Source organism: Phacochoerus africanus, chromosome 15 (genome assembly GCF_016906955.1).
Source record: "Phacochoerus africanus isolate WHEZ1 chromosome 15, ROS_Pafr_v1, whole genome shotgun sequence".
NCBI lineage: Eukaryota > Metazoa > Chordata > Mammalia > Artiodactyla > Suidae > Phacochoerus > Phacochoerus africanus.
The window spans coordinates 91,575,322-91,587,669 of record NC_062558.1 but is presented as its reverse complement, the minus strand read 5'-3'; the positions used below and the strand labels follow the sequence as shown (position 1 = coordinate 91,587,669).

Below are 12,348 nucleotides of genomic sequence, written 5' to 3'. Positions count from 1 at the left end.
CCGTTTCCAGCCTTACACCACTTAACCATGAACAGGTATTTCCTAAACACAAATTGCTTTTTTAAATAATGAGAGACTGCAAGTCTCAGAAGTCAAAATAAAACTGTACAACCAACTGTAATGATTTTCCAACTCTGGGACATCTGGTAAAGAAACTGATTGCATGATCTACATTTTTAAAAAATGAAATAAAATAGATGTCAGAGTGCATCTGACATGATGATTAAGCCTTCTGGGGGATTTTTTACTTTCAGTTGTGTCAATGAACAGTTTCAATGTAAAAACTCTTTCTTACAAAGGATCATGGCCAACATAATTTCAAGGTCATTGAACTCCCGCAGTTCTGGAAAAAAAAAAAATCTCAGACCCCCCCAAATCAAAATAAGCAAAAGAAAAAGAAAGCAGTTAAACCAAGAAAGAATGTTACACTGTCAGCATAGAGATTTTGGAATTGAACAGCTACCGAGAGAGAGATCTTTTTCTCTACAAAGATGGCATTTCCCACCTGTATTCGATTTCTATTACTGTGCTAACAAATTATCACAAACTCAGCGGCTCAAAACCTCAAACGTATCCTCTGTCACACAGCCTGAGGGGACCCTGTGCTCAGGGTCTCCCTTCTTTGCAGAGGCTCTGGAGAAGAATATACTTCCACATTCATTCAGGTTGTTGGCAGAAGGCAGCTCCTAGCAGCTTTAGGACTGAGGCCCTGTTTACGTGCTGGTTGTCAGCCGTGGGCTCCCTTCATTTCCCAGGCATCCCTCCCCATCTTCAAGCCACCCTTGCTTCCAGTCTCTGCCTCCAGCCAGAGAAAGCTCTGTGCCTTTAAGAACTCAGGTTCCATTCATACAAAGAACCTGTCAGCAATTTCTCTTCTTAGTCACAGGTTCTGGACGTTAGGGTCGGGGGCACTTTAGAAATTCTGTTTACCAGACCACCTTACCTCTATTTCCTCCTCAGGAGGTTACTAAATGCTACTGCCCTCCCACTCCCCATCCAAGAGGTAGTGATCAGGTCCTTACTGCCAGCTCAGCAGGCTTGACTTCCCATAATAAAGCCAAATAGAGTCTCACTTGATATTTAGACATGGCAATGTACAGACTGGAATTGGATTTCAACAAACTTTCTGCTTAGCACAGAAGTTCTTCTGTGGAAACAAATGCTTCATTATGAGAGATTCTGATTTCTAAAAATAAACACCCAATTGTATTCAACTTTAAAAATGATCTACAATTAAAGAAGGAGAGGCCAGTTCTGTGGCTGCGCTGATAAATACATGTTGACCCTTGATGAGGGGCCGTGCCAAGAACGAGTTTTCACAATAGTAATTAATTAAGACTGACCATTAAAAAGTAAATATAGAATATATACAACATTGAATTCATGGAGGAGAGTGTACAATAAGGACTGCTTAATTCTACAATGATTTCCATTATAAATGACTCTCAGCATTGCCTAGTGAGTAGTGCTAACACTGGTGGCTTTTCAGAGAGAGTTGGAATTACATGAATAATAATAATCTCCAGCATAACAAGGGGCATATATCCATAGCACTGCTGGAGTAGGCAATGCTGAAGGGACTTTCTCGTGGCTCATCTTCCAAAGCTGGGCTTTAAGCTACTGTTGGGGATCTTGCAAATATAACTTGTTGTCAATAAATTACATTGAAGGCAATGATTTCTGAGCAAAGATGGCTTCACATTCCCAGAAACAACAAATATAACTTTAAAAAGACCCCAAATCATCAGAAATACTGTGATGAAAAGGGTAGGTATCTGAGCTATTTACCACTCAAAAGGACCCTTTATTACTGGTGACTTCGAGTATTTAACTTTTCAAATATGTAATTGCGATATGTTTTTATTTCCAGTAATTCTTCTTTGAGACAATTCTAAGATGGTGGAAGCAGCCCTGGCTTTTGACTCCCAAGGTCCTCAGTCTTTGTATGTTCTGGGGCCACTCCACTAAGCACACCACCTCCCAGAACATACTTCTTAGAGCAAGAATTTAATGATTTAAAAATCAGGTCAATAATCCACAGGGCTGTTACAAGGATCAAATAAAATCAGAGATGCATAAATGTGACAGACACCATTGCAGGAAGGCCTCTTCTGTGAAGAAGGCTTCCAGGTGGATCACAACTGCTAGGTGACCTGGGGCTTATCACCCCAATTATTCATTGTCCTTGTACCCTGTTCATTTCTTTCCTGGCACTTGTCAAGGCTTACAGAACCATATTAATGGAATAGTATGTTCATCTAGAAGCTGCTGCTATTTCACACAGCATAATGCTGGCACGCAGTGTTGCCATGCTGGTGTTCAATGCATACTTGTTGAATAAATAAAACAAGTACACCCTGGAGTATTTTGTGTCTCTATCAGTACATCTAAAACAGAGGTTCTGAAATTTGTTGGTCTCAGGATTCCTTTACACTCTAAAAATGATTGAGGCCCCCCAAAGAGCTTGTGTTTATATGGGTTACATCAACCACACATCAGAAAACTTGAAAAAATGAGACCACCCGTACACATTCCATTAGATTCAGAGAGAAGATGCCATCCCGCATGCCACTCAGCCTCCGGAAACACCACTCTACACTCATAAGAGAAGGAGAATGACAAAAGTCAATAATGTCTTGATTTTATTATGAAACTGGTTTTAAGCTTGTCCTTCTCCCCACCAAGAGATCCAGAACCAAACTTTGAAAACTGCTGGTCTAAAGCTTTAGACAAAAAATAAACTGTAACCAGTCAGATGAAAAAGAAAAAAGGAAATACAATCAGTCCGTCTTTGCAAAGGGGGAGTCAAAGAACAAAACACTGATCACTGAGCTCCATCAGGTCCCAAAGTGGGGCTACGTGGTGGTATTCATGACACATATAAAGCAGGCTGTCACCACTTGATAACATTCAACTCTGCCAATTCATTCCCCTTGTTTCTGTTGCATGAAAGTAAGTATCTTGTCTTTGGGATAGTTGTTTTCTTGGGTATAAAGTAAAAAAGGCACATTAACTTCACACATAACCCATAGGTCTGAGTAACCTAATTCTGTCACTGGTTAACGACTCTATATTCAGAAAGAGAGAGAAGAAGACGTTGGTCTTGACAATCACATTGCTGAATGTGGCCAGCAAGCCTCCATCCTCAGGCTGTATTTACATCTGACATATGACATTCTGCTCTCTCATTCCTATCTTATGGCAACATTAACTAGAAAATATTCAAGAGATCTAGGAGAGTCAATGCTCAAATTCATTGATATTTGCTTGCGAAACAATAGAACAGCAATAATTTTAAGTGCTCATTAAACATGTCCAATCTGACTTCAACTCAGGAATATTTGATTAACCAGAGGCACATAATGCTCATAGTATCTGAATAAAATTATGCGGAGCTCTAAAATATTCTGCCAGGACTCAGCCTTCAGCTGGAGCTCTAAGCCTGCCTAGCTGCAAGGAGGAGGGTACCCATGCATCAGGCTTCATCAAGGATTTCTAGCTTGCCATTGCCATCTCCCTGTAGTAAGTGCTGCCAATTGTAGAAAGGCCCAAGAAATGGTATTACCTGGACCAATCGAATTCCCAGGCTTGAATGAGAATGCTTCCCTCTGGGTAAACTAACACCTTGTCTGTGTGCTGCCTCTTCCTGCACATAAGCCTCCCTTGCGAGGCATCAGCAGAGACTTGAGAAAGCCTAGCCCCTACAATGAGCCAGGCCTAGACAATTCCTTGTTTCTAAAAAAGTTCCAGTTGGATAGAGTGAGTTCAAACCTCCTCAGGGAATTCCAATCTACCTCTAAAGGGCTTTAGGCCAAAGTACAGTGGTCCTCCTGGAGGGGCCCAAACTAGCCACAGCCCCAGGATTTACAGCCACCTTGCAATTGCGTGGCCATAAGAGCCATCACTCCTAGTGACTAAGGCTGCTAATATCTGCCCTTCATTTCTACCTACAGTACTGGATTTCCCAAGGAGGTTACAAACCAGTTTCCTGCTACAGTTTAACCCCATCCTGGCCAGCTGCTTTTTAGTTTTTATGTCCTGCTTTAGATATCCCTCTCTAGCCATACTTTCCCTGAGCAGCCCTTCTAACTTCAGTTCCTCGTAATTCTGTACCTTGGCCCCTTGCCTTTTACCTTCATAATAATTCTGCCTACAAGTATTTTATAGAGGCCTGCTTATTCCTCTCTTCTCTGTTTTGTTCAGCATTCAAAGCATAATGCGTGGCACATAGTTAAGTGTTGGACAAAATCTGAACTCAGGCAATACTCATAAATGCTACATTTGTGTACATTCCAATTGAGGATACTTTATGCTGAGTGATGAGACAGGATGCAGATGGGGCATGGTGTTGGCACATGTCCCTGGAAAGGCAGTCACGTCACCTCATCCTAACACCGTGGGCCTTCTACAAGCAGCCTCCATGATCATCTGAGTTCATCTGAAGGCCATGTCAGCACCTTGATGCATTCCCATCACAAGCCCCAGTGCCAAGTTGCCCTGGGAGTGATGGCCACCTGACAGTCAGAGGCTGCACATGATTCCTACAGCAGAGACCCCACCTCTGTCCCTTTCCCCCCTCTCTACCACATAGCCTCCCAAATCCCCTAGTCTGTCAGAGCTCTAGTTCACAAAGGGCAGAATCAGGGCCAGTAGTAGGTGACAGAATAAGAGTTTAGGTGACATACTGAAGAACATTTTTTAATAAGTTTTTTGGCTTTTTTGTTTGTTGTTTTTGGCCACGCCCATGGCAAGCAGAAGTTCCTAGGCCAGGGACTGAATGAGCGCCACAGCAGCAACAATGCTGTATCCTTAACCCACTGAGCCACTGGGAATTCTTTTCTCTCTCTTTTTTTTTTTTTTTTTGTCTTTCATCTTTTTAGGGCTGCATCTGTGGCATATGGAGGTTCCCAGGCTAGGGGTCCAATAGGAGCTGTAGCCACCGGCCTACACCAGAGCCACAGCAATGAGGGATCCAAGAGGAGTCTGTGACCTACACCACAGCTCACGGCAACGCCAGATCCTTAACCCACTGAGTGAGGCCAGGGATCAAACTCGCTTCCTCCTGGATGCTAGTTGGGTTCCTTAACCACTGAGCCATGACGGGAACTCCCAGGGAATTCTTTTAAGTTTTTTCATAGGAGCATAATGCAGACCACAGGTGACTGACAGTATGAGTACAAACTAGCCTGAAACCCAGCCGTAGGCCGAGTCAACGGGAAAAGTCTCTTGACAAAGACAACAGAGATCTCAGGTAGCATAAAACATGTCCATGCACTGACTTTTCTTTGTTATCTTCTACCTCACAGTTATGAAGCATATGCTTAAGCATGTCTGCTACACTTAAGATAAAAGTAGCCTCAAATAACAGGCTCATTTTATAAATGCTGTAAGAAACAAATGCATTCTCAAAAACAAGTTATCTTTCACAGCAGTCCTGCCCTCCCTTCTTCAGCCCTATTTAACTGTTTCATGCCTAACATACTTATGGAGGCTTATTTTCTGCAACAAAATTTCATGTAGATGGGATCCCTGCAAAGTTAATTGTGTGAGCAAACAGGACTTCCAGTTACTGAGATTTTCCCTTTGATCTCAGTTAAGTGCAAAGGAACTTGCTGTGGAAATGCAAAAACCCCAAATCTTCTTTCTGCTCTGTGGCAGAAAGTTTTGAGGCTTTCACAGCTCCCTGTTCCTGAGTGTTAGAGCGTGGAGCTAAATTTTTTATGAAAATTCCAACCCTTCATAAAGGAAAGCTCCACATCAGTAGTCATGTTTGTTTTGCTCATCATTTTATGGCAGCACCTCGCTCAGTGCCCGGCACAGAGAACACACAATAAAAATGTGTGGAAGGAAAAAGGAAAAAGTCAGAGTTTTGATTAGATTTCTTCATTTTCGCTCCCAGGTTATATTTATTTTAAAGTATATAAGGCATATCTTGGAGATATTGTAGCTTCAGTTCCAAACCACTACGATAAAGCAAATACTGCAATAAAGCGAGTCACACAAAGTTTTGATTTTTTCCAATGCATATAAAAAGTATGTTTACACTATAATGTAGTGTATTAACTGTAATAACATTATGAGTAAAAAAAACCCACATAAATACCTTAATTAAAAAATACCTTATTGTTTAAAAATGCTAATCACCATCTAAGCCTTCAGCAAGTTGTACTAATAACATCAAAGATCACTGATCACAAATCACCGTAACAAATATAATAACACTAATGAAAAAGTTTGAAATATTTAGAGAATCACCAAAATGTGACACAGTCACAAAGTGAGCAAATGCTGTTTGAAAAATGCACTAATAGACTTGCTTGATGCAAGGTTTCCACAAACCTTCAATTTGTAAAAAATACAATATCTGCAAAGTACAATAAAGCAAAATACAAAAAAAGAATATCTGTAGTTCTGCCTTTGATCAGTAAAGAAATAATAGCTAAATCAGGAACTATCCTGACCCATAATGTGAGGAAAGAAATGTATATGTATGTATAACTGGGTCACCTTGTTGTACAGCAGAAATTGGCAGAACATTGTAAATCAACTATAATAATAATAAAAAAAAAGAACTATCCTGACCCAACAAATCTAAGATCACCAGGGTTCAATGAAGTTTGACAAAAGTCAGTTTACTGACTCTCTGCAATGAAGAGGCTACCCCCCATGGATGCCTCTTAAAAAAAAAGATTTTTCTTTTTTCTTCTTTTTTATTTTTACTTTTTATGGCTGCACCTACAGCATGTGGAAGTTCCTGGGCTAGGGGTCGAATTGGAACTGCAACTGCAGGCCTATGCCATAGCCATGGCAACATGGGATCCAAGCTGCATCTGTGACCTATGTGGCAGCTTGCAGCAATGCTGGATCCTTAACCCACTGAGGGAAACCAGGGATCAAACACACACCTTCTTGGACACTACATCCAGTTCTTAACCCACTGAGCCACAACGGGAACTCCTACTGCATGCTTTTAAAATGTTTAAGTCAACCTAACCAGACAGGCCGTCTAGATCTACACCGTCCTACTTTTCCCTATCCTTATATGTTGGACAGCTCCTTCAAAAAGTCGTAGGGCAAAACTGGCCATTTTACTCAGTCAGTAATGACCTATCACTATACAGTTCTATTGCTCCAGCATTCCTGGCTGAGGGAACACCAAAAGGAAAGAAACATGGGTTGGAACAGGAGAGAGTATTTGGTGAAAGGTATTTATTTACATGGGGTGGCTGAAGCCACTGGCTTGCATGCTGCTCTAGGAAAAAGGTCAGCAAAGAACCAAGAAGCACTCTGTAAATGGCCTTTAGGCACATTGAGCACAATAGATTTTTCTTTGTTTACAAAATGCAGTGGCAGAATGACATGATTAGATCACAAGGAACAGATTAATTAATGTCTTTTTTTTTTTTTTTTAGGGCCCAAGATATACGGAAGTTTCCAGGCTAGGGGTAGCATCTGAGCTGCAGCGGCCAGTCTATGCCACAGCTACAGCAAAACCAGATCCAAGCCACATTTGCAACCTACACCATAGCTCATGGCAACACCAGATCCTTAACCCAGTGGGGCCAGGAATCAAACCCTCATCTTCATGGATAATAGGGGGGTTCTTAACCTGCTGAGCCACAATGGAAATTCCAATTAATGTCTTAAATGATTTTCTACATTCTACTTTTAATTTAAAAATATAATACAGAGTGATACAAAAAAAAATCTATGGTTTATAAATTAAAATGGCATATGTGACTGTTTATATTAGAGAATTTAGGAGGCCTGAGACAGCAGGACATGTTTTGCTACATTGTTCAGACTTTTCTGTCAGGATCTGACATAGACATCCTGTCTTTACAAGGAATCTTCATAGATACATTCACATGGACAAGAAGCTGGCAGAGCCCCTGTATGGTCTAACAGATGAGCAGTACATGAGAGTAAGCTCCTGGCATGGGAGACAACATTTGCTGGCTCCAGAGTCACGCCTAGCTACTCAAGTGACCACACCACAGGTGCATCAGGTGCTGATGGTTGAACATTTCACCTCCTTAGCCCTCCTTTTCCCAGCCACCTTCCAGCTGGTGGTGGCCTTGTGATCCAGTTCTGGCCAGTGAAATGTAAGCAGAAGTCAGGCAGCTGGGTAAGGCTTCTGGGAAGGACTTTGCCTTCCTGTTCAAAAAGGTCACTCTTAGCTGATAGATTCCCCCATCCTTCATCATTCTTCTTATTCCACCAAGGCCATGGCCATGGTGCCGGGAGGTCCAGTACTCACCTTGAGACCATGAGATATCAAACATGAGAATGACAACATGCTGAAGAAGGTGGCACAAAAGAGAAAGAGCCTGGGTCTCCAGAAACATCTGTGAACAACTGTATCAGCCCTAAACCATCCACCTCTAGACATCTTGTCATCAGAACCACTTAAGTCTACAATTACTTAAGACTTAAGTCACCAGAGCTAGTTTTTTGGTACTATCAGTCAAATGCATTCCTAACTGAGGTGACGGATTCTCTGGTGACTCTCTGAGATTTCTTTTACCTGAAAATAAATTATTTCTCCTGGAAGAAGTGGGGTTTTCACCTAGTCACACCCCTGCCTCACTAGAAAAGTATAACTGCCATATACTTTGTTACATGGTTCCAGAACTGATTAAAGAAACATTAAGGAGTTCCTGTCGTGGCTGGAGTTCCCATCGTGGCTCAGTGGTTAACGAATCCAACTAGGAACCATGAGGTTGCGGGTTCGATCCCTGGCCTTGCTCAGTGGGTTAAGGATCCGGCATTGCTATGAGCTGTGGTGTAGGTTGCAGACTTGGCTCGGATACCGTGTTGCTGTGGCTCTGGTGTAGGCCGGCAGCTACAGCTCTGATTCAACCCCTAGCATGGGAACTTCCATATGCTGCGGGAGCGGCCCTAGAAAAGGCAAAAAGACAGAAAAAAAAAAAGAAAAAAGAAACATTAAGATTTTATGTCTTTAAAAGGAAAGAGTGTAAATGCATGCCAGGCATAAGAATACAAAAACTTCAAGCTACAAAATAACATATTTCAGTGCACTTTACCTTAGAAATGTTACTTGAATGACTCATGGAGTGTCCCAAAGTCTTCTCATTCTGCAAGAAAACCAAACAGGTGTTCATTATCAAGCTTTGATTAAAATGTGCAAACAAGTAATTAATCATAACAATCCTATTAACAAATCATTCCCTCAATTAGAATTTGCTGAGCAGAAAATAATATGTACTGGGCCAGCTATTAGACACTGGAGAATTTGGCAAAGATGAATAAAACAATAGTCCTTGCCCTAAAGAAACTTTTTATTAACAAGAAAAGAATAAGAACTTGGAATCAACTGTAAAAATAAGAGGACAATAAGTATCCTAAGAAGCATTCAAGGAATTCCTGTTGCGGCTCAGCGGGTTAAGACCCAACATAAGTGTCTGGGAGGATGCAGGTTGGATCCCTGGCCTCACTTAGTGGGTTAAGGACCCAGTGTTATCGCAAGCTTCTTAGTAGGTTGTGGATGTGGCTCAGATCCCACATTGCTATGGCTGTGGCAAAGGCTGGCAGCTGCAGTTCTGATTCAACCCCTAGCCCAGGAATTTCCATGTGCTGTGGGTGTGGTTGTAAAAAGAAAAAAAGAAGAAGAAGAAAAATTTGCCTGATTTAAATTAAAAAAAAAAAAAGCATTCAAGTGGAGGTTCAGAGGCAAGGAACTGCATGTACAGTTTTATGTGAATGGTCCATGCTGTAACGGTAAGAAGGGGAAGAAGAAATTGGGATAGCAGACCATACCAGGCCATCCGGCTGGAACACTGCACAGCTCATACCTATTCTCTCAAGCCTGTTTCTCCTCCTGGATTAGAGAAATTTTAGAGTCCTGCTAGCCTCCTCCCCCTCATACCCCTTCACCTTCAAGTCACAAAGTCTTGTGTCAAATTCTTCCTCCCTAATGTCTCTCAATTTCAAATCCCATCACCAATTCTATTGTCAATGCCTTAGTTTAGGTTCTCTTCATTTCTTACTTGGAATTCTTGAATAACTTCCTAGCTGGTCTTTTTGCTTTTAAACCGACCTCCCCAATACATAGTTCTTTTTTTTTTTTTTAGTTTTGTATTTTTTTTTAATTTTTTTATTTTCCCACTGTACAGCAAGGGGGTCAGGTTATCCTTACATGTATACATTATGATTACATTTTTTCCCCCACCCTTTGTTCTGTTGCAACATGAGTATCTAGACAAAGTTCTCAATGCTATTCAGCAGGATCTCCTTGTAAATCTATTCTAAGTTGTGTCTGATAACCCCAAGCTCCCGATCCCTCCCACTCCCTCCCCCTCCCATCAGGCAGCCACAAGTCTCTTCTCCAAGTCCATGATTTTCTTTTCTGTGGAGATGTTCATTTGTGCTGTATGTTAGATTCCAGTTATAAGTGATATCATATGGTATTTGTCTTTGTCTTTCTGGCTCATTTCACTCAGTAGGAGAGTCTCTAGTTCCATCCATGTTGCTGCAAATGGCATTATGTCATTCTTTTTTATGGCTGAGTAGTATTCCATTGTGTATATATACCACCTCTTCCGAATCCAATCATCTGTTGATGGACATTTGGGTTGTTTCCATGTCCTGGCTATTGTGAATAGGGCTGCAATGAACATGCGGTGCATGTGTCTCTTTTAAGTAGAGTTTTGTCCGGATAGATGCCCAAGAGTGGGATTGCGGGGTCATATGGAAGTTCTATGTATAGATTTCTAAGGTATCTCCAAACTGTTCTCCATAGTGGCTGTACCAGTTTACATTCCCACCAACAGTGTGGGAGGGTTCCCTTTTCTCCACAGCCTCTCCAGCACTTGTTATTTGTGGGTTTATTAATGATGGCCATTCTGACTGGTGTGAGGTGGTATCTAATGGTAGTTTTGATTTGCATTTCTCTTATGATCGGCGATGTTGAGCATTTTCTCATGTGTTTGTTGGCCATCTGTCTATCTTCTTTGGAGAAATGTCTATTCAGGTCTTTTGCCCATTTTCCATTGATTGATTGTTTTTTTTGCTGTTGGGTTGTATAAGTTGTTTATATATTCTAGAGATTAAGCCCTTGTCAGTTGCATCATTTGAAACTATGTTCTCCCATTCTGTAAGTTGTCTTTTTGTTTTCTTTTTGGTCCTTTGCTGTGCAAAAGCTTTTCAGTTTGATGAGGTCCCATGGGTTCATTTTTGCTCTAATTTCTATTGCTTTGGGAGACTGACCTGAGAAAATATTCATGAGGTTGATGTCAGAGAGTGTTTTGCCTATGTTTTCTTCTAGGAGTTTGATGGTGTCCTGTCGTATATTTAAGTCTTTCAGCCATTTGGAGTTTATTTTTGTGCATGGTGTGAGGGTGTGTTCTAGTTTCATTGCTTTGCATGCAGCTGTCCAGGTTTCCCAGCAATGCTTGCTGAATAGACTTTCTTTTTCCCATTTTATGTTCTTACCTCCCTTGTCAAAGATGAATTGACCATAGGTGTCAGGGTTTATTTCTGGGTTCTCTATTCTGTTCCATTGGTCTGTCTGTCTGTTTTGATACCAGCACCACACTGTTTTGATGACTGTGGCTTTGTAGTATTTCTTGAAGTCTGGGAGAGCTATGCCTCCTGCTTGGTTTTTGTTTCTCAGGATTGCTTTGGCAATTCTGGGTCTTTTGTTTCTCCATATAAATGTTTGGATTGTTTGTTCTACTTCTGTGAAAAATGTCATGGGTCATTTGATAGGGATTGCATTGAGTCTGTAGATTGCTTTGGGTAGTATGGCCATTTTTTACAGTGTTGATTTCTCCAATCCATGAACATGGACTATCTTTCCATTTCTTTACATCTTCTTTGATTTCTTTGATTAAAGTTTTATAGTTCTCGGCATATAGGTCCTTTACCTCTTTGGTCAGGTGTATTCCGAGGTATTTGATTTTGTGAGGTGCAATTTTAAAAGGTATCGTATTTTTGTATTCCTTTTCTAATATTTCATTGTTAGCATACAGAAATGCGACTGACTTCTGAATGTTAATCTTATATCCTGCTACTTTGCTGAATTTATTAATCAGTTCAAGAAGTTTTTGGGTTGAGTCCTTAGGGTTTTCTATGTATAGTATCATGTCATCTGCATACAGTGACAGTTTTCCAATACATAGTTCTTATAGACCGAATTATGACCCCACCCCCAATTCACACATTGAAGTCCTAACTCAGAATGTGATTATACTTGGAGATGGGAGTCTTTAAAGAGGAAATCGTGTTCAAATGAGGCCATTAAACTGGACACTACTCCAGTATGAATGATGTCCTTATAAGAAGTGGAAATTAGGATACAGATATACACAGGGAGAAGATGCAAGG

The 12,348-nt window shown here is 41.0% G+C and overlaps 1 protein-coding gene across 2 annotated transcripts in view; it reads right to left on the bottom strand.

Moving 5' to 3' along the window:
- MARCHF8 (membrane associated ring-CH-type finger 8) overlaps positions 1 to 12,348 on the bottom strand; it is a 129,164-nt gene that overhangs the window by 15,461 nt on the left and 101,355 nt on the right. For both annotated transcript variants that reach the window (XM_047759925.1, XM_047759924.1), the window contains exon 3: positions 9,048 to 9,098. In XM_047759925.1, coding sequence (XP_047615881.1) covers positions 9,048 to 9,098 — 51 coding nt within the window. The remainder of the gene's footprint in view (positions 1 to 9,047; positions 9,099 to 12,348) is intronic.